The following is a 21077-nucleotide window of genomic DNA, read 5'->3' on the forward strand; positions in this document are numbered from 1 at the left end:
TGTATAAAGAAAATCATTTTCCATATTACCAAGGAACATAAGAGCAGACAATCTCATCTATGGGATTCTTTTTTTTTTAAATTTCAACTCTTCATTTTTATTTTATTTAGTCATCCTTGAGCTGTGACATGGTTCCAAACAAGAGTTCATCCATAATGCCTGCAGTGGATAAACAATAAACAGAAGTTGAACAAAGGCATATAGACTTGTCAGAACGGGAACTCAAAGCTCTACTGTAGATTCTGTTTTAGCAAGTATTATTATTCTACACACTGTCTGCCAGGAAACCTGGATCCTCACCTTGAAATGCCCTTCAGTCAATACCAGCAATGCCAGCCAACCACAGCATAAACAGCACATGTGCCTCAACGGAATTGATAAGTAGAACATCTGCTTGTTTGAAATTCGTGGTTTTTTTTTTACTTGTGTTCTTTTCACAGTCCAGTGGTAGAGGATAGTAAAATCCCAAATTAAAACCTGGCTTCCAGCATTCCTTCCAGAACTTTCAGACAGCTAGTAGGAGCCAATGCTTCTTTTGAAATGTCTGCTTATGTGTGGCTCTCTTACACTAATGGCCACTATTAGTGCCTTCATTCTGTCTGTAAACTCGGGAGGACCCGACTTTAAACTCCCGACCTAAAAAAAAAAGTGCGTTCATGAGATCAGCTCGGAAAGCAAATACAGGAAATGTATACATTACGTTAATAGAAAGGCGTACTATGGTTAAGCGAGAAGGAAACGTGTCGGGTGAGTGTTTCTATCTGTAGTGCTAATTTAGAGATACACTACCTTGCCTATTTGTATGACAGTGAGATTCCTCTCGTGTTGTTGCAAGGGAGGCAGAATATGATAGTGACGTCAAGTCGGATACCTTGGGGCACAAGACCATGAATTGCAAAAAAATCTGATCCGACTTTGCGTTCAAGCTATTTTTCCTGTCAGAGGTTGGAATTTCCGAACATCCCATATGGCACGAAGGCGCTATACGACACATGATCCAAATCGCATGAACCACCCAAAAAACACCATCACACACAAACTGCTGTTAGGGGAGACTCAAAATGTTTATGATCATCTTTAATACTTATTAAAAGGAAGCAGAAAAAAAACACAGATTGTCCGGGGCAAAACATCAATTATGTACAATTTAAAAATCATAGCTTTGGTTAATAACTGTACAGTCTTGCATTTGCATATCCAGTTCCAGGGGCGTGTCTAAAGGACTAACATGACTGCTACATTTCCAGTGAGCGTGTAAGAGAGTCTATGATGGAGAGAAAAAGGACAAGCGAGAGACTGAGATACTGGGACACAGATGGAGCATTAAAAATGCTTTAGGGGACTAGAGCCTCTCCCTCAGCAATCTCAGCTTTAACTCAATAGAACTCGGCATTCGGAGGCCGGGCAGGGCACCCACAGTGCACTGCACTGCAGACCACGAGCGAGCTCGCCACCCCGCACCACACAGCAGCCTCGCGCTCCATTATGATTGACCAATGCGAGTTCCACTGGGTAAGAGTACATGTTGCAGAAACAAATTCATCACACTGCAGATGAGATGAGAAAAATATAAGTGTTAATTTTTCGCCTATCTCACTGGAAAAAAAAAAAACGTTAACCCACTGGATACGATTAGGAACTGAGAGGTGCAGTGCGAAGAAGACGACGACGACGACTATCGCCAACATCGACCATCACTGGAATGTTAACTACACGGCATCGTGCTTAAATGCTTATTATTCGTCACGTGGCCTGGCGTTCGCCCCCCAGCGGAAGCGAGTTGTGTCCGCTGAGGACTGTGTGTCCTATGCGGCACGTTCCAGTGCCCAGGATTGGCGACAGGAAGAAGAAAAAAAAAAGTGCTCAGTGTATGGGGACAAAGTCCCGCGATAAGGTGAGGTGCGGCTTGGCTCGGCTCGGCCAACGTCCTTCCAAAACGCAAATCTGCGGACGTGTAGATGACAACCCATCCCTTCCCGTTTGTCGTCACCTCCACCAGAGCTACAGTACACTCAAAAGCAGCAAGGTCTAAACAAATGAAATCATACATAGTTTTGCTCATTTCCCTGTCGAATAAAAAACAAAAAGTTGTTTATACGACGATTAATTAACGTGTTTCTCTTGTCTTCTTACTGGTTTTAAAATGCTGCAGAATGGGTTAACTACATGTCCTGAATTTCCCACGTGGTCAGCTAGGCCCCGAGATCACAAATGCAGGGCGAGAGGAAGGGGTCACCTGAATCAGAAGGCTCGTGGCTGAGTGGATAGTGGTGAAGTTCTTCCCTGATGCTGGTCATGCGGAGGACTTTACTACACCTATCGCTACTGACAACGGCATCAGCTTTTCCATCAAGAGGCGTAGACAGAAGGAACAGAGGAACAGCCAGCCTTGGACAGCTCAGACTCCTTGGCAAGTATGTGTGTGTGTGAGAGAGAGGGTGTGTGTGTGTGTGTGTGTGTGTGTATGCCTGCGTGTATGCATGTATGTATGTATATTGTATGTCTATATATGCGAGTCTGTGTATATGAATGAGTGTCTGTCTAAGGCTTCCCAGGCTTCCTCTACAGGCTGTCCTTCTGCCCGGCACAGTCGTCACACACCCGCACCGGGTGGTCCCACCCGCGGGAGGGCACGGGCCGGCTCTGGGCCGAGCAGCCGCCACACACGCCCTGCCCGCAGGCCCGGCAGTGGTGCTTGGGGATGCTGGGCGTGAAGGCCTTGTGGCACTGGTGGCACTCGACGATCTCGTGATCGGGGATCCAGTAGTCAGGTCGCGCCACGCCCTTCACAAAACCTGTAAGGGGGGGGGGACGGGGGAGGACGGAGAGAAGAGGGGGATGTCAGAAGAGGAGACAGTAAAGTCCTGTTTCACATTTACATTCATTCATTTAGCAGACGCTTTTTATCCAAAGCGACTTACATGTGTCAATGATGTAAGTTCACATTGATGTTGGGGTTAGGTGTCTTGCTCAAGGGCACAAGGGTGGGAAACTGGGAATTGAACATACAATTTTTCTGACTACTGTATGCTACCCAAGGTCCTTAACCACTATGTTACCACCACCGCCACTGTTTTCAACGGGGTGTTTCTTATCCATGGTGTTGCTGCGGCTCTCATTTAAACGGTTGTCTTGCACTGACAAGAACCTTAATTGTTGATCCGCTTCTGCTCTAAAATGTTCAAAGGCCGAATAATAAGCCGTGGCACTGTACGTTACATGTCCTAGGACATAATGCTCTTTCAAAACAATCAGGGGCCATATTCCTAAAGCATTTCATCATTCCACTCTGAGTATTCCCAAGTGGCACAACACGTTTCTAACCAACAGTTTTCCCATACGTCATACTCACAGAGCTGTTGAGGGAAAAAACTTTCACTGAGGAATCCTAAGCTCAGAGAGTGACTCAGTTGCTATGGCAAAGTGTAAAGCATCACACACAAGCTTTACATTCAGTGACTGGTCCATGAGAAACAGTTCTGTGCCTATTGAGTAGGCACTCTCTTCACAACCGACCACAAAGGATGATAAGTAAGCATATAAATATTAATAAATAAATGAATGTGTGAGACAAAGGCTTTACGTTAATTAACACACATTATCATTGCATTTGTACTTTCATTATGATTTGTAGTGATATGTATGATATGTTTGTGTACAGGAGTTTAATTTTACAATCAACTAATAATAATTACAACAATAATTTAGATTCAATTTCATTTTGGTACCCAATTGGTTGTTTCACTTGGTTAAAGATGTCGTTGCATTGTGACTGAGATGGTATAACTTACAGTAATTCAGTACTTTCGCAACACTGTGAGTGCAATAACTGAAACAACCCTTTTCCATCGGTATGGGAGTTGCTCTTTGCATGTGCTCAACTACTAGACTATTTAGTTCTCCCACACTCCCAGAAATACTCTTCTAGTCAAAAAAAAACAAAAAAAAACACTGTGACTGGTGTGCCTATTATTTTCTTCTTAAATCGGGAAGTGCTTCTTTTAGTCTAAAAGGCTTAGTGAACATGGCCCTGAAAGCACATCAATATGGGCATAAATAACAGAAGAGGAAATATAATATATTTACACCAACCAAAAGGAAACTGTGCTAAATTTGTAATAACAACCCTATCTATTCAATGCTTCATTTCTTGCACTTACTGCCATGGATACAGGACAAATGTATAATATAATTGACAGAAGCTCTCTGAATGTTTCATGCTGGCTTTACAAAAATGCCTGCCGGAAATCATTATATCTAGAGAGGAGAAAAAACGCTGACTCGCGAGCGCTCAGCGAGTACAATGAAAATATATTTCCCCCCCCCCCAATCTGTGGCGTTGCGCTGGGGTGAACGCAGGGGGATCGGTGCGATAGCAGCCAGCGTGCTGCCGCTGCTGACCAAATCAGTTCTCCGCACGTAATTACTGTCCGACTCGGCCCCAGCTCAACAGCGCCCGCTCCACGCGCGCCCACACAAACGCAGCGCAAAACCTTTCATCATGGCTTCCAAAAATAACTCCCCTTTTTGGAAGCTGGCTGCTACTAGAGCCGCAATTTTTGCCCCCAGACTCTCATATCGGTATGAGGCACGACTGTGTTGCTGGGCGTGGGGGAAACTGACAGGGTAATGACCGACTTTATCGGAGTGCAGCCACGAGGGCCCTGTGAGCCTCTGAGGAGACTGTAGGAGGGTGTGTGTGTGTGTGTGTGTGTGTGTGTGTGTGTGTGTGTGTGTGTGTGTGTGTGTGTGTGTGTGTGTGGGCGGGCGCATACTTACACAAGGGGTAGTCCACAGCGGTGGACACCATGTCCAGTGTTGACTGGGCCACCTCCGTCACTTTACGTGCCATTAGAGCGCGCGGCTCCAACTGGGCCACTGCAAGAAAGGAGACGCGGCTTAATGCTGAAATCCCACCTTGCAGGTGCAGGACAAATGGAGGGTAGCTTCAATAAAAAGCATATAACGTCCACAACACTGCTATTTGCTCCAGTTCAATGCTTAAAAAACAGGCAACGTTTCGACCCTACTGGGTCGTCATCAGGCAAATGGTGAATACATTTGTTAAAGGGGCATATATAGGTCTTGCAATCACCTGACCCACAATGTGCGGCTTAAAGGGATATTCCGCCATTTTTGGAAATACGCTCATTTTCCACCTCCCCTCGAGCAAAACAATCGATATTTACCTTGTTCCCGTTCATCCAGCCATTCTGTGAGTCTGGCGATACAACTTTTAGCTTCAGCCTAGCATAGATCATTGAATTGGATTAGACCATTAGCTTCTCGCCTGCTAGCTTCATGTTTAAAAGTGACTAAGATTTCTGGTAATTTTCTCATTTAAAACGTGTCTCCTCTCAAGTTAGAAAGTGCAATAAGACCAACTGAAAATGAAACCTGGCGTTTTTCTAGGCTGATTTGACATGGAACTACACTCTCATCTGGCGTAATAATCAAGGCAACTTGCACACTACTGGCACTACTACTGCTTGTTGTCTATGGGGACTATTTTCAGATGCTGCGTACGATATCACTACGCCTATGGTACGTTTGCAAGTTGCCTCGATTCTTACGCCCAGTGATTAAATTGGGCCGGGGCTCTCCGGGGCTGAGCCCCGGCACATAAGACTTTGACACATGATCACAACTCACAAGCAACGAACCTTTTTCACGCTTTTCAGTTCTGATTAAACAATCTATTTTTAACAATTGACAAAAACCGTCTAGTTTTCCTGATAGCAAGACGACCTCTCAAAGCTCAGTAGGGCATTCGCGATCAGAGATTCTAGAACACTAAACACTCGCGACTGATTTGATACTTGATCCTCAGCGAGTAGTTGAGGCTAGTGGTGCGGCACGTTTATCTGTGCTGCCCACCGCGTTCTACGCAACTGTACCTGGAAAGAGCTTGCTAACTAAAGTCATAGTGCTCACTAAAATCATAAAGGAACACTGCAAAACACTCATCTCTTATATGATCCCAGAACGATTTTCTTCGACTTGTTAGTGTTTTGAACATGTATTTTATCTAATGACACAGAAAGCATAAAGAATTGCATCCAAATATCCTTGTCATGCACTATGCAACTTTGTTTCACTCGCGTAAAACCGTGAGAATGAAGGCTAATCACCCTCACGTATTTCTTAAAGCGACAGGCACTCAATTGCACACACCACTAATGTGCAATCAATTAGAGACCTACACACCCCATTAAAGATATGACTAAGTGTAATAGTCTTGAAATCAGTACACAAATGACAAAACATTTTTAGCTACTAGTAATTATGTGTCTGTTTGTGGAGGGATCAATATTTACACCAACATATTGAACATTTCTCCACATGCTGATTTTTCACCTTAACATTGTGACATGATTTTAAATATTATGGCTCAACCTACCTCTGTAAAGTCAGCTAACAACCCATTAAAATGCACTAGAATGTAGCAAATAACATGTATGATAGTAAAAAAATTCTGGGGGAGGACCCCCAGACCCCCACAGAATTTTCTTCAAAACAATATAGGCTACACAATAATAAACAATAACAATACGGTATGGGGGGCAATATGGTATGGTTATCAAATTAGAGGGTATTTTACAAATGTACTGTATATTTGGGCAGGCCGGAGGCGGGTACGGGGCAGAGCCCCCCCACATAACCAATCCCAATTTAACCCCTGCTTACGCCAGATGAGAGTGCAGTTCCATGTCAAATCAGCCTAGAAAAACGCCAGGTTTCATTTTCAGTTGGTCTTATTGCACTTTCTAACTTGAGAGGAGACACGTTTTAAATGGGAAAATTACCAGAAATCTTAGTCACTTTTAAACATGAAGCTAGCAGGCGAGAAGCTAATGGTCTAATCCGATTCAATGATCTATGCTAGGCTGAAGCTAAAAGTTGTATCGCCAGACTCACAGAATGGCTGGATGAACGAGAACAAGGTAAATATCGATTGTTTTGCTCGAGGGGAGGTGGAAAATGAGCGTATTTCCAAAAATGGCGGAATATCCCTTTAATGTTGATCCATTGAACCATACCGAACATGCTTTAGTTCTAAAAGTGACACACTGCATTTACCAATTTACCAGTCCAACGAGACATACTGTATCACTAGTGCTATGAAGTGCTGGAGAAGACAATAAATTGCAGTTCAGACACTTATGACACTTTAAATGGAGGCCTAAAAACTTCGGAACGGCCCTCAATACTGGCAACCATTTCTGAGAGCCAATTACAAGGCTGCCACAAAATATACACATGAGATTTTCAGATTTAATAAGGGTAGGAGTTTTTTTTTTTCTTGCTTCTCTACAGTGGGAGGTATTAGGTCACAACGACTTGTTCGCAGGAATTAATGTTTCTAGGCAACCATAAATGACAGCCCATTAAAAGCAGGACTTTACTGCTCTTCTCGACTAAACCTGAATTTGCTCACTAAATGTAGACATTCTCAAATGGTCCAGAGTGGGTTGACCGCTCATAAGAGATGATGGAGGTTTTCAACATTGACATTGCCATAACTAGATTTCCCCATTAGAAGTGAGATCCTCCTATGCTAATGTTTAACAGGGGTATGAGTCATGCTTGTCTTGCTGCTCTGAGAGCCTCATCTAAAAGCTTCAGATAGAAGATGAACATCACACAGAGAGATGGGGAGAGAGAGAGAGAGAGAGAGAGAGAGAGAGAGAGAGAGAGAGAGAGTGAGAGAGAGAAATGCAAGGTCAATGACCAGATATAAGGTAGATAAAGCACAAATCAAGGAACATTATGTCTATCTTGTTCAATTTGTTTCTTTCCACCTTTGACAGTTAAGAAGGTCCAAAGATCACATGAAAATGTTCTCACATGAATGCCTTAGAAAAAACCTACATTCTGACCGCTTTCTGATTACTTGAAAAACACTTTCCCAACACACCCTTTCTTGCACCAGGGGCAATGGCTTCCCCTCGTGATGCCCATGACTAACAAACAATCTGACTGCTTATTTTTGCACTTAGCACCATTTTGCTTTGCTCAGTGTGCCAGGCAACGGGTCTGGGATGGTCTGGGCTGTTTACCTTGGTTGGTGGTAGCGATGGTGGTGGTGGTGCTGGGGCCTCCCTGGCGGTAGCAGGCGTCACAGACGCGCACGGGCCCGCCGCCCCAGCCGCGCTCCGGTACGGGCATGGAGCGGGACGAGCAGGCTTGGCAGAAGCCCTCGCCACACGCACGACAGTGGTGCTTCCGTTCCAGCTCCTCAAAGGGCTTCTCACAGGCATGGCACGCCTGATACGGACACAGACAGACAGCAAGAGAGAGAGAGAGAGAGAGAGAGAGAGAGGGAGGGAGGGACGGAGAGGGAGATAAAGAGAGAGGGGAGAGAGAGGGGAGAGAAAGAGAGAGAGAGAGAGGGAGGGAGGGACGGAGAGGGAGATAAAGAGAGGGGAGAGAAAGAGAGAGAGAGAGGGATAGAGAGAGAAACAAAGAAAGAAAGATGAGATGGTACAAGGAGTTATGGAAATAGTAGGATGGGTCAAAGGAGAGAGATAAACATGGAAGATTATGAGAAAAAAAAAGGATGAAGAACATGAAAAGAAAGAGAGAGAGAAAGACAGGATGTTGGTAGAGCAGAAGAAGAGAAGTAGAGACAGAGAAAAGGGGGTGAGCGTAGAGACAAACAGAGGAAGAAAACGAGAGAGGGTAATGACAACCTGTATCCATGGTGATAGCACCAAGGCTAGCACAGCTGGCTGCTTTTGGAAAATGAATTGTGGTGATAAATAGTTGAAAAAAGAAGCACTTCAGCAATAAAACATGAGTCACACAATGTTCAAGTAAAGAGTACAGGCAGTCATTTCTTTTTTGTTCCAAATCAACAGGAACACTGAGGGGTTCCTGTTTTGGATTTCATATTGTGGGATGTCGGAAAATGTCATTCTGTCCTTGAGAAAGTAATTACAAGCACATCATCCATTTTCACATACCTTTCACACAGACAGCTTTATTAGCAAGAATCTGTTCAGTTCCAAGTGTGAAAAGGCAACGCAACACAACACAGTGTAGCGAAGATAAATGCCCACGCATGATACACAAGTACTGGATGATGCAACTACTGCATGATATAAGCTTGATTTATGCTCCTGTGTAAAAATCGACGGCGTAGCTCATCAGAGTCCCCTGCCGTGTCGTGTACCTCTCCAAGCCGTGCTGTCGCTTTATGTGCACCATCCAAAAAATGGTAACTTTGCATCAAGGTGACGCAGACCACAAGGGTTGTGATTGGTAAACTCGCCCAGTGTGTTTACAGCTAGTGTGCTCTAGTAGTCTACTGTGGCTAGTAGCAACATGCTAGTTAGACATACTTTTGGATACACTGATGGAGCTATCAGATTGTGTGGTGTCTGTTTGTCAGCAACATTTTGAAATCAGGACTGCACCAGCAAGCAGTTCTTTGTTCGCTTGCTAACATAACATAAACTGGCTGGCAGACACCTAGCAAACAACTTGCAGACTTATTTTCTGGTTCCAATAGCTAGGTCATTGGAACATACTGTGTCTATTTCTCAATAAGCTTTACAAAATCCAAGCAAAAAAAGGCAGAATCAAATGCAGGCAGGGGAGACGCAGAACAGACAATGGTTCACGGCGGTTTAGAGGCAACTGCGTAGCCACTGCATGGACTCAGCGCAGAGGCTTAAATCTAGCTTAGTGAGGGTGCCTCACCATGATTTCTGCATTGGGCCTCCAGTAGGGCGGCGCCACCTGGTCTGTGAGCCAGGACGTGATGGCCTTGGTGGGTCCGGTGCTGTACTCGGACACGGACTGGATGACGAAGTTCATGCCGTCCAGGACCCGCTGCGCTGCATTCTGGTGGTCGGTGGCGAACAGCTCGGACTGGAAAGGAGAGAGGGAAGACGTCCAATAAGAGTACTTCACTCACAGCAGACACAACGTGCTACACAGCCTGGCAAAGAAATGGCCGACACGCTAGGCTATTCAGTTCTTAAGTCCGACGTCACGGGCCCAACAGCTTTTTTTGTGAAAAGACTTTACTAGTGCAGCCAGACGGTTTTTGCAACTTTGCAACTAAACTTTGTCATTATCACCTCCGTTTTTAGCGAGCATAAAAGAAAGTCGCTAAACTTTAACAGAGTAATTAATTACTGTAGCTGTGTGCAGCCAGGTGATATATTCAAGGGTAACGTCTAGGCTTATGATGTCTCTGGAGGAGCTCAGGACATTCAGCAACAAAACAACGCAACATTGACAACGAAAAATAATTTGAAAACACTACCTGCATCAAGTCAATGGTGGTCGTTATAGAACACAAGTTTTGTAGAGTAACTCTCTTCAATTGGCACTTAAAGGGACACTTCACCGATTAGCATTAAGCTTTGTATCTTTAGAAAACCAGTCATGTTTTTGAATGGTCGTGCATCATTCCCTCAGTTTGCCTTGAGATGGGAGAAATACGGATTTCAATGAAACCCATGAATAGGACTTCCTGCTTTCAATGATGTAAAATGATGATTTTTGAAAGCAGGAAGTCCAACATTGAAATCCATATTTCTCCCATCTCAAGGCAAACTGAGGGAATGATGCACGACCATTCAAAAACATGACTGGTTTTCTAAAGATACAAAACGTAATGCTAATCGGTGAAGTGTCCCTTTAATGCTAATCGATGAAGTGTCCCTTTAATGTCATCATCATATAGAGCAGCTGTGTAGTAGCAGCACTGTTTAAGGTAACTGATAAAGTAAGGAATCAGACTGTGTGTGGATGGGTGGTCTCACCCCAGGCCAGACGTGCTTGACCTCGGTCCGCACCACACTACCCTCAGGGTCCTGGTTGCCCATCCAGTACTGCCGACTGCGGTAGATGATGCCACAGGTGGGGCACTCGAGAACATACCTGAGAAAAGGCCGTATGTAACTATTACATATTGTAGAATAGTCATGTGCATCTAGGTATACTTATTCTTCGGTCAATTAATGGAATGTTTGGATATGGATTAAACCTTTATCACGTTTTAATCAAGTGTGTGTGTGTGTGTGTGTCTGTGTGTGTGTGTGTGTGTGCGTGTGTGTGTGTGTGTGTGCGTGGCTCACTCACCCTGACCAGGCATATTTGGCTAGGCCAAACCAGGGGTTGTCTGTTGAGGCTGAGGTCTTGGGTATCACAATCATCTCCCGGCCCCCCTCATAGCACCTCTGGGAGCAGAGCGGAGGTCACAAGAAAAAAACATAAATGTGAGAAGGAACGCTTCAGTTCACCCGAGAAACGATATATAAAACACCAACAAGTTCTCTTACTAACTGTCGCTCAAAACCCTGACTCTAGTGAAAAAGAAATTCCCACAGACATGAGGGTAGCTTGGAGCAGAAAGAATACAAATCCTAAAAAGCCACCAAAACATGTATGCACCACTCTTGTAAAAGGCATTAATTTTCAAATAATGTGTCCCGATTCGATTTGCTTTGATTATCTGATAAGGCTCGAATGAAGGCCGTAGTGATACACTTTACACCTTCAGAATGTCACTCAGCCTCCTCCTCTACACTGATCTGATTACCCACTGATTGCCTGCCAAAGCAAATGAATGGACCCGTTTGTTTTCCTTATGCAGTCCTGGCAGCCTTCTCGGGGAGGCTTGTATAAGCACCTTCCAGTTAACAACTTAGTGGGAACACGGCACACACGACTGCTGTTTCCTCCCTCTGAATTATTTCTTGTGTTGCCAAACACCTGCGATAATGTTTACGCTTCGCCACCACCGCGCAGATCACATGGCACATGTGCAGTGACAAACATGGGACACGAAGAATGACGACAATGACTCATCCGAGACAGCGGCAGTCCGAAAGTGAAATATAGGAATCTGACTATGGAGCATGACTCACCCCATTCAAATCTGACATACTGTAGATTTCACTCTTAACATCGCGACAAAATAGAAATGGCATTTTGCTACCCACTGGGCCTAATCACTGATTATTAGACAGGTTATCGTGAATTTTCAACATCTAAAAAGGTAGGTCTGGTAAACATCTGGATTCGCTGCACTGGAAGTTTCGATGTATAAAAAGGTATGACACACTAGTTAATTTGACAGTGCTATCATACTGTAATCAGCAATCTTGTTATTGTTAACCGATACTAAATTGTTTCAGTGAAACCATCACAAACACAGCTGGTCCTGAAATTTCTGCTGTAAGAGTTCGTCTTGGTGAGTTATTACTTTGCAAACAAGCACCTTGTTGTAACTAATTTACATTATTTCAGCGAAACCCCATCACACGAGCAGTTGGATGGTACACTCTGTGAGTACCGTAATAGCTGGTTTTAAAGTGGTTATTACCTTACAAATGAGGACCTTGTTGTTGTACTGATGGGCATACTGGCACAAGCCGTCAGCTCTGTGGTGCACGCCGTCCTTCTGGTGGTTCATGCCATTCTTGCACCGCACACTAGGAGCGTCACAAAACAACACACCACATTCAGGTCTCTACACTGAACTTAAGGCAACCTTTGAGCTCTTTTATCTTTACACCCATCTGAAATTGACATCTCACTTCCCGAACGCTGGAGGAAAACAGATGGCTACAAAAAGTACCAATGTTATGAAGTTTGTGTCCAAGTTCTCGGATAATACAAGCTAAAAGTATTATTTTCCATTCTGGTGAACACATTACATTTGAAAATGTATCATATTTTATGTCAGGGAGAACAAAGACAGGGAAAAAAAAACCTCCTGCGAAATGAGGGCATTGTCATAGCTTAGTCTGAGCTAATGTTTCTAATCATCCAAATAATCTCCGGAGATATCCTCAATGTGCTCAATCTAATTTCACAAACTCTTACAGACTGCTCACAACCAACTGCAGTCCTCTAATACGCCAAAGTGGCCATTCTTCCTCAGATGCTCACTCCATTAATTTAGCTCAAATAGTGCCAGCTCGACTAAGAACAGCAAATTGATCTCTTCCAGGGCACTCACTTGCAGCTGAGACAAACCGAGGGGCAGGTGAAGTACTCATCGGGGAAGAAGGAGTAGACGCTGACCCTCTCATCAGAAATGTCCCCACAGAACCTCTCACTCAGAGCCTAAGACAGGAGGAGGACAAACAGAGAGAGAAGAGAGCCAAGGATGAGGACAGTCTGGAGATCGTCTTCATACAGTGTACACACTATAACTGGCCTCTATGGTTTAACACTTTATACTATGGGTGCCTCTCAACATCTCTCCTCGATCCTCGATGCTCGGTCCTCCAGGCTCGTTCCCACTGATCTACAGTATAACTAACACTGGATAGACCCATCCCATTGATGCCGCCCCATCATTCTTTATGTAGATCAGTGAGGACGAGGACCGAGGAAGGAAGGAAGGATGTATAAAAGACGAATGAGATGCACCCTATGAGCGCACACTTAAAGTAAAACTACAAACAGTTCAACGACCAGAGAAATTAATAGATTCACACACTAAATAACTAAGTGTGCTCACACTTCTGCTATATTACTATATAGACATTTCGACTATACAGAAGACCTTCAAAGACGCCTATAAAGTATGAATATGCCCACACATACATACATACAGACAGACACACAAAGGCAGCAATAGCAATCGTAGTTACACGTACACAATTGCAATTGCACGCACACACACACACACACACACACACACACACACACACACACACACACACACACACACACACACACACACACACACACACACACACACACACACACACACACACACACACACACACACACACACACACACACACACACACACACACACACACACACACACACACACACACACACACACACACACACACACACTTACCTGCAGCGCGCTGAAGACGATACTTGGCGCACGTGGGGCGCGGGTGGCCATGTTCTTCACCTGGTGCCTGACAGCGTGCAGGAGCTGGGAGTAGTCTGTAGGGGGCGTGATGGTCTGAGTGCCCACGTACTGGACCGAGCTGAAGGCCTCAGTGGTCAGGCTGAGGTCATGGAAGCGCTTCTGCAGCAGTGTGTCGGCCTGGCTATCTGTGAGGGACATGTTGGGGGGGGGGGAACAGCTCTCAGATCATGTGATGAAGATACTGCTTACTGTAATAAAGATACTTTGCTGACTTAATTAAAGAATAAAGTGGAGGGAGACTCTCGGGGATTACCAGGAGCCTGCCCAAAAGCCAGCAGTGGCGTGGTGCCATATGGAAGCGCGAATGAGTCAGCCAAAAACAGAAAACCCACGTCCAGACTCAGAGGGGTAGCGCATTCGCAGTTTTTAAACTAAAGGCTGGGTGGCAGGGACCTGATGAGCATGCCAGCTATTCACTTCAAAGTATAATTAACAACAAAAAGCACAAACTTCACATTCTGATGGGAGCGGAGGAGAGTAGTAGAGGAAACGGAAACATTCAAGTTCTATGGTTCACTTCCCCTCCTTTTAGGTGCACATATGTATATATCAACACCATCCCACGGGTAAAAATACGGCCATATTGCCATGGGGTTGGTGAGCTCACTGAAAATGTCACTTTTGTACACCCAACCCCTTAAGTCAGACTGAAGTTTTCAAGGCTACTCTTCCTGTCTGGAATGGCCTGCGAACTACTGATTACTGATCCATACACCAGGAAGCTCCCATTCACCGTGACCTTGTTTACAAGCGCCCTAATAATCTGAACATTATTTGATTACTGGAATTATTAAATTATTCAATTGGTCATGTAAACAGCACGATGTGATATGCTTTATCAGAGACGGGCCATTATCTGAATATGAGAAATCAGATAACCACACCTAGATTTCCCCCCAATAATCTGATTCTTCAGTGCATGTACAGTATGATGTTAATCAGATTTATTTAGGCTAGATCTTGTACACCTACGCATGTGTATAAATCGTAGAAAACGGATGTGATGCAGTCAAAACGCAACTAGATAACAACAAACATGGCGTGTAGCAGCAATAAATTCATGTGAACTTGAGTGAACTTGGAGTGAAGAGGAAACCAATGGTATGCGTAACTAGATGAAAACCCTTAATATACTCCATCTCCGCGTCGGTAGGAAAGATAGAAATGGGAACACACTTCAACGGTGGGGTTCAGAAGAAGTGTGGAGTAATTTTGCACTTGAAAAGAACAGGAAGTTTGAGTTTTACATCATGTACTTAAAAGAAATCCAACTACTGTAATGGATGGAATCATGTAAACCAGGTTTTTCCGATTATAGCATTACTGAAGTGCATGTCAATCAATGTGCCAGATCAGATTATTACCATTATCTGATTATTCCCAGCTATCTGATTAATAATGGTCATGTAAATGGGCTCACTGTTTAGTGGCACTGTTTACAGGCGCTGTCTTAGCTCTTTGGTGTGTGGATCATCTCTGATTCTTTTGGATACTACATTGATCTGCCGAACAGATCAAAATGGGTTTGATGCTCCGGTTTAGAAGGCAGAACATTTCTACTGCATGTGTGTTAGAGGAGAGACACGGTGGGCATCTTCTACTAAGCTCTATGTTAGCAAGTGGTGAACATATGGATGGGTACAGTGACGAATAGATGGATAGATGGACAAATAAAACAGACATACATCTGCATAGTGCATACATGCGCGAAGGTGATCTGAGGTCAGCTTGAGTGTGCTCATGTGTGCTCTGCCCACTCCCTTACCCTGTCCCAGCAGCTGAGTGCGTGACGTCTCCTGGAACACCATGACGGCAGGCCCCAGGCTGGAGAGGGGCACGTCCAGGCCGCAGCGGCTGGAGAGGGCGCGCAGCTGCGGGGTGAAGTACCGCAGGTAGGCGGCCGAGGCGCTCCCCAGGAACTGGAACATGTCGTTGTGCAGCCGCTCGGCCCGCGTCCGGTACACCACAATGTCCGACACGGCCAGCACCTTCAGCAGCAGCCGCATGCGGCGGTTCTGGTGGGTCGTGGCGCCGAGGAGGCCCTCGGTATCCAGGACGACCAGGCCCAGACTGGGCTCGAAGGCAGCCCACACGCCGACCGTGCAGGTGGTGGGGGAGGGAGAGGTAGCGAACACTTCCTCTCCGCCAAAGAGCACGTGGTTGAGTGTGTGGGATTTGCCATCGCCAGTGTTGCCAAAGATGGACAGGACCTTGACGCCGGGGGTGCTGTCACTGTCACCGTCACAGCCCAGCTTCTGTAGGAAATGCTCGACATCGCGAACCTGAGAGGGGTGGGAGAGAGGAGGGTGCAGGGGAGCAGGCAGACAAAGGTTCAGCCTAAGTCGGGTTCTGAAGGGTTCTGAGATTCAACCTGAAGTGTTCAACCTGAAGTGAAGATTTCTGGAGTGAGTGCCCTGCCTCAGAAAAATAATCTAGGCTTCTAGACTGCACTGCTTTGTTTTGTGTAGCAAGACAGTTAAGGTGGACATTCAGTACATTGGCCATAACCAATCAGATTACTTAAAAGCAGCTACAACAGAAGAGGAAGGAGTGTTGTAAGTGACCCACCACAAAGATCCTCTAGCACAGCAGAGCTGTCTCTGACCACCACAAATACACTTTACTTCATTGTATAATTTCTGAAGTTACGTTGTTACGTGGGAATTATTAGTGCAGCAGTAATACACGGAACTCCTGCAATAACTAATAACAATAGAGGTGACCAGAGTTCACAGGTAGCAAGCCATGACTCATAAGCTTGGAGAGGCATGTGACTGTCCAAGGAAGCCATCAGAGTAAACCGAACACCAGGGGCGCTCCCATATTACTACAAGGTACTTTCCGTCCGGGTGGAGTTGAGGCAATATGAAGCTACAGACAAAGCTAGAAAGCAATACTAGAAGTTGAATCAGAAGTTTCTTTGCAACTGTGTGACAGCGATTTGTCGTTGCTATTCTAAACAACTGCAACTGGCATGTCTTGCAGGCTAACGAAGAATAGCTAACATTGACCCGACAAGCTAACGGTATGAGGACCACCCTGTCAGATTCAGATTCCACCAACACTGTTTAGGTGGCAAGTATAATGCTGCTTATAACTAGACAGTGCACCTTTGACCGAGCCGTTGGTAAATGAGTTAATACCGCTGAGGCATTTCGACATAATGATTTGGTGGTATGGGTGTTGAAGAGATGAGTGACAGCTTGTAGCTTGTCAGCCAATCAGCTAACTTACATCACCGCAACAAACATGAGAAAAACAACAGAAGACTAAATACAAAATGCTAGCTATATTAAGCTAACACGTGTGCTACCCCATAATAACAACTCTGGGGTAAAGGTAACTTGCATGACTCAGCAACAATATACACCACATGATATGAGGATGTTTTCGTTGATTGGTTAAGCTATCTCTTTACAAACGAACACATTTCAAACGCTAATGAAGGTTGCAATTGTCAACTTTAAACGTAACCAAGCGTACGTTCGTTAGCTAGGATAAGTTAGCTAACTTGCCTGTAAGTTTTCATTTTCGTCAACCAAAAGGAAACTCCTCTCGCTACTGTTCTCTTCAATTCCTTTATGGTGACTCGTAAGAGATATTTCCTCCATTTCTTTCAGTAGCATCTCAGACATATTTGGACATGCCACTTAGTACCATCCCTAGATAGAAAGCCGACCCTCTTTTGTTGATAAAGCAGCTGGCTAGCACGCTAACTTCACAGACAACAACAAACGCATTTTGCATGTACACTTCCCCTCTCCCATGGCAGTGGTTGTGACGGGTTGTGACAGTTCACTTACGTCAGCCCGAAAGGCAGATAGACCTGCGTAGTTGCAACAAGGTGGCAAACGAAATGCAACGACCTGGAAACTTTAACAACATTGTAGCAACATAGTAGCCTGCCAAAATGTTATTATTGATAAAGATTGGCTACGTTATACTGGCTTAGAGGCCAATTGCCATAGGCTACTTGTGAGTTGGTATCTATGATTGGTACGAATTCATGTTAAACATTTAAAACGTTCCTATTTGAAAGGCTACCAAATAGGTTATTTAAATAAACAATGTAAGCAGTCTGTAGGTAGGCCACACTTAACTCTTTAAAAATTTGAAATAGAATGTCTTCATTGTAATAGGCTAATATAGGCCTATGATTGTTTTTTAAATATTAATTTATCATCTCTCTCACTCTCTCTCTCTCTCTCTCTCTCTCTCTCTCTCTCTGTGCGTGTATGTGTGTGTTTTAAAAACATATAGGCTAGTCAGATGATGATCAGGCATAAAGTGGTTTGGCCCACTGAAAGAAGCAGCACAATCCTGCCGTCAAACTGTCTTATAATCAGGCCTATGCTAGCCAGAGGCTTGATATTAGCAGAAGGTGCAAGTACGATCCATATGAATAAATGATTTTTAGATTATTTTAGGGAAAAAAAACCCAGATAAAGGACCCACCTTTCCCTTCTGTGTCCACAACAGAGAAGCACGGGCATGATGTAGGCCCTAGCCTAATTATTCCCGTATTTTGAAATAAGAACCAAAATGAAAAGGTTAAAAGTGGTGCAGCTTTTGTATTAGGGCGCAGTTCTTCACAGATCAACAGGGTATGCTGTATTCCATGGAGCTTGCTAATGTTCATTAAATATTTGTTAGCAGAGATCTATAAATATCACATGTCACAGAGAGGCAGGGAAGTGGCGCCATTGCAGTTAAACTGAGATGATGGATTGAAATTCCCTCCTTGGCTGAACCCATTCTACCAGAAATGCTCACAGCAGCTTGAAATAATCTGAAATCCCGTGTGAATTAATGCCTTTAATGAAAAATAACTTATTTGAGTCAAATCTACACCATAACTTGACGGAAGGCACATTTAATTTTTCTTTCTCCGCTTTCTACCACTTACAAAGGGCTGCATGAAGTGCTCGATAATACCTTTGTGCATGGTGTAACAAAAAAAGAAAGATTGCTTTATCAGTGCAGGATGCAGCTTTGTGGTGTTAATTAGGCCTAAGGGTGTTTAGGATATTTTATCACATTCCCTTGAAAGCATTTCATGTGTGAAAAGCTTATTTGACCTGAGGTAATCCTATCAAATGCAAACATTTCTTCAACAGAATAATCACTGGAGGATATAATGAAGTGGAATTGCAATGCAGGTGGTCTAAAATTCATAGTTTTGAGAGCAGTTTATTTAGCCTAGTATAGCGTTGTGACCAATGTTTTCATACTTAGAGACCATGTTGTGGTCAAGAATTTGGTCAATGGTATTGCGGCCTAATCTGCTAGAAGGATGTGTCCTGTTTGCCTTTCTGAGACAAAGCATTCAAATGTTCAGCAGATGCTGTAACATATCTTAAAACTTACTGTGAATGTGGAACTACAGCAAGATTCAGTAAGGACCTCTTTTTATATTCTGCCTCCAAGCATGATAGAGTTTTGGTCTAAAATTAGCAAGCTACCCACTTACAAATCTCTCAAACAACAGCCTATTTAGTACTGATAGAGTCTTGCTATGATCTGGCATCATTTAGAGATGTCATGCTGAGAAGGATTGTCTTACATTCACAGGGTGTTTTGACCCAGACTATAGAACAAAATAGCAAATATTCCACTCTAAATATTCTTTGCTAATTACAGCTTGGATGATGAGTGGGAATGGCATGTGTGTACTTCTGCATGTGTGTATACCATCAACATCTATCTGAAATTGATACTAAAAGTAGTTACTTATAAGATATACCTCAGAAGAGGTTCATTGTTGCAGTGTTGCTTCAAATGCTTGTCATTTTGACCATTTGCCAGTACCCACTGAAATGATAACACTACACATTTTGCAACTCACACTCTTAGAAAAAAATGGTTCCATATAGAACCCAAAATGGTTCTATTGCATGCTTCATTATTATGCACCCCTAAATGGTTCTTTAAACCAAAGTTCATAGCAAAGATCCTTTGTTACTCTGCTTTAACCCTCTCTGTTCATAGAGTGCGCTCTGGAATCTTTAAACCATTTTGAAGAGTTCATCAAAGGAACTCCCTAAGGGTTCTTGAAAACCTGCATGGTTTTATATAGCACCCAATGAACCTGTTTTTTTTTTTTTTTTTAAAGAATGTACACAATGGACACTTTGCTTTAGAAATGTATGTGATAACAATGTAACCTGCATATGACATGGCAATTAAACCTGTATTTATTTATGTATAAAGTAAAATATATATAGTGTGTGTGTGTGTGTGTGTGTGTGTGTGTGTGTGTGTGTGTGTGAGTGTGTGTGTGTGTGTGTGTACAATTAAACTGACCATGTTTATTTTTGGACGCGACCAGTGAAGAAAACTGCAGGAAAACACTGCACCGGCAGAATCCTACATAAAGGCAAGGAGGAAAATGTGTAAGGTCTGCACACACTACACATGAAACTGATGCTCCGACATCTCAACCTTGACATTACAGTAAATGTTTTGGCTTATCCGAGTAGTCTTAGGCGGGACCATTATATGGTTAAAAGTGTTCCTTGCTGGTAGTTGTAGTGCATTTTCTATACGCATGTTTAATATCAATGCGTATAAAAACTACATTTCCCCCAACATGCCAATAAGTAATCCCTCTCCTATTGGCTGGATGCTCCAGCCGCAGCCCCTGAGAATGAATGAAATTGAAATTGCTGGTATATTACATGTACAATACCGGGCATCTGCAGTCTACATTGTATCATTCTATATCAAAATGGCCACAGTGGTTCAAAACCCTCTGAAAACGTAAGTAAATGCATTTTCTTCCGGTTTATTGCAGAAATGTGCGGAGCTATACCGTACTGCTTAGTTTTCTTAATATTGCATGAAATCCTTATAACAGAGTTAGAAGTGCCGATACGTGCACTGTAGCCGGCAGCGTGAACACTGGAGGAATGGCTAAAAGTCTTGGTACGGCGTCTTTATTTGGCATCTGGGCAACATTTTCACAGAGCGGTAGTGGTTGACACACCGCGCGTTCGCAATTTTCTCTTTTTGGCACACCATAGCTTCTACTGAGCGATATGGTGGAATGTGAAAGTGGCATTTACGTGACCCGGCGTCCCTAGTCAATAGCCTACATTGATCTCTATGAACTTGCATGTTCGTAAATCGGGAGAGGGTTTTCTTTTCTTTTTGTATA

The 21077-nt window shown here is 43.9% G+C and overlaps 2 protein-coding genes across 2 annotated transcripts in view; one reads left to right on the forward strand and one right to left on the reverse strand.

Moving 5' to 3' along the window:
* Positions 1–1045: 1045 nt before the first annotated feature.
* On the reverse strand, positions 1046–17691 carry si:ch211-11n16.2 (zinc finger FYVE domain-containing protein 1). The gene is made up of 11 exons (XM_062552355.1): positions 17437–17691; positions 15687–16203; positions 13841–14046; positions 12983–13089; positions 12344–12452; positions 11098–11195; positions 10779–10896; positions 9706–9876; positions 8061–8268; positions 4780–4878; positions 1046–2795 (listed from the first exon to the last, which is right to left on the reverse strand). The coding sequence occupies exons 1-11, from the start codon at positions 17554–17556 to the stop codon at positions 2563–2565; spliced, it is 1986 nt and encodes a 661-aa protein (XP_062408339.1). The 5' UTR covers positions 17557–17691; the 3' UTR covers positions 1046–2562.
* Positions 17692–20571: 2880 nt separating this feature from the next.
* dpf1 (double PHD fingers 1) overlaps positions 20572–21077 on the forward strand; it is a 39586-nt gene continuing 39080 nt past the window's right edge. The window contains 2 exon segments of the mRNA XM_062552661.1: positions 20572–20620; positions 20623–20680. Coding sequence (XP_062408645.1) covers positions 20572–20620; positions 20623–20680 — 107 coding nt within the window.

Source organism: Sardina pilchardus, chromosome 13, assembly GCF_963854185.1.
Source record: "Sardina pilchardus chromosome 13, fSarPil1.1, whole genome shotgun sequence".
NCBI lineage: Eukaryota > Metazoa > Chordata > Actinopteri > Clupeiformes > Clupeidae > Sardina > Sardina pilchardus.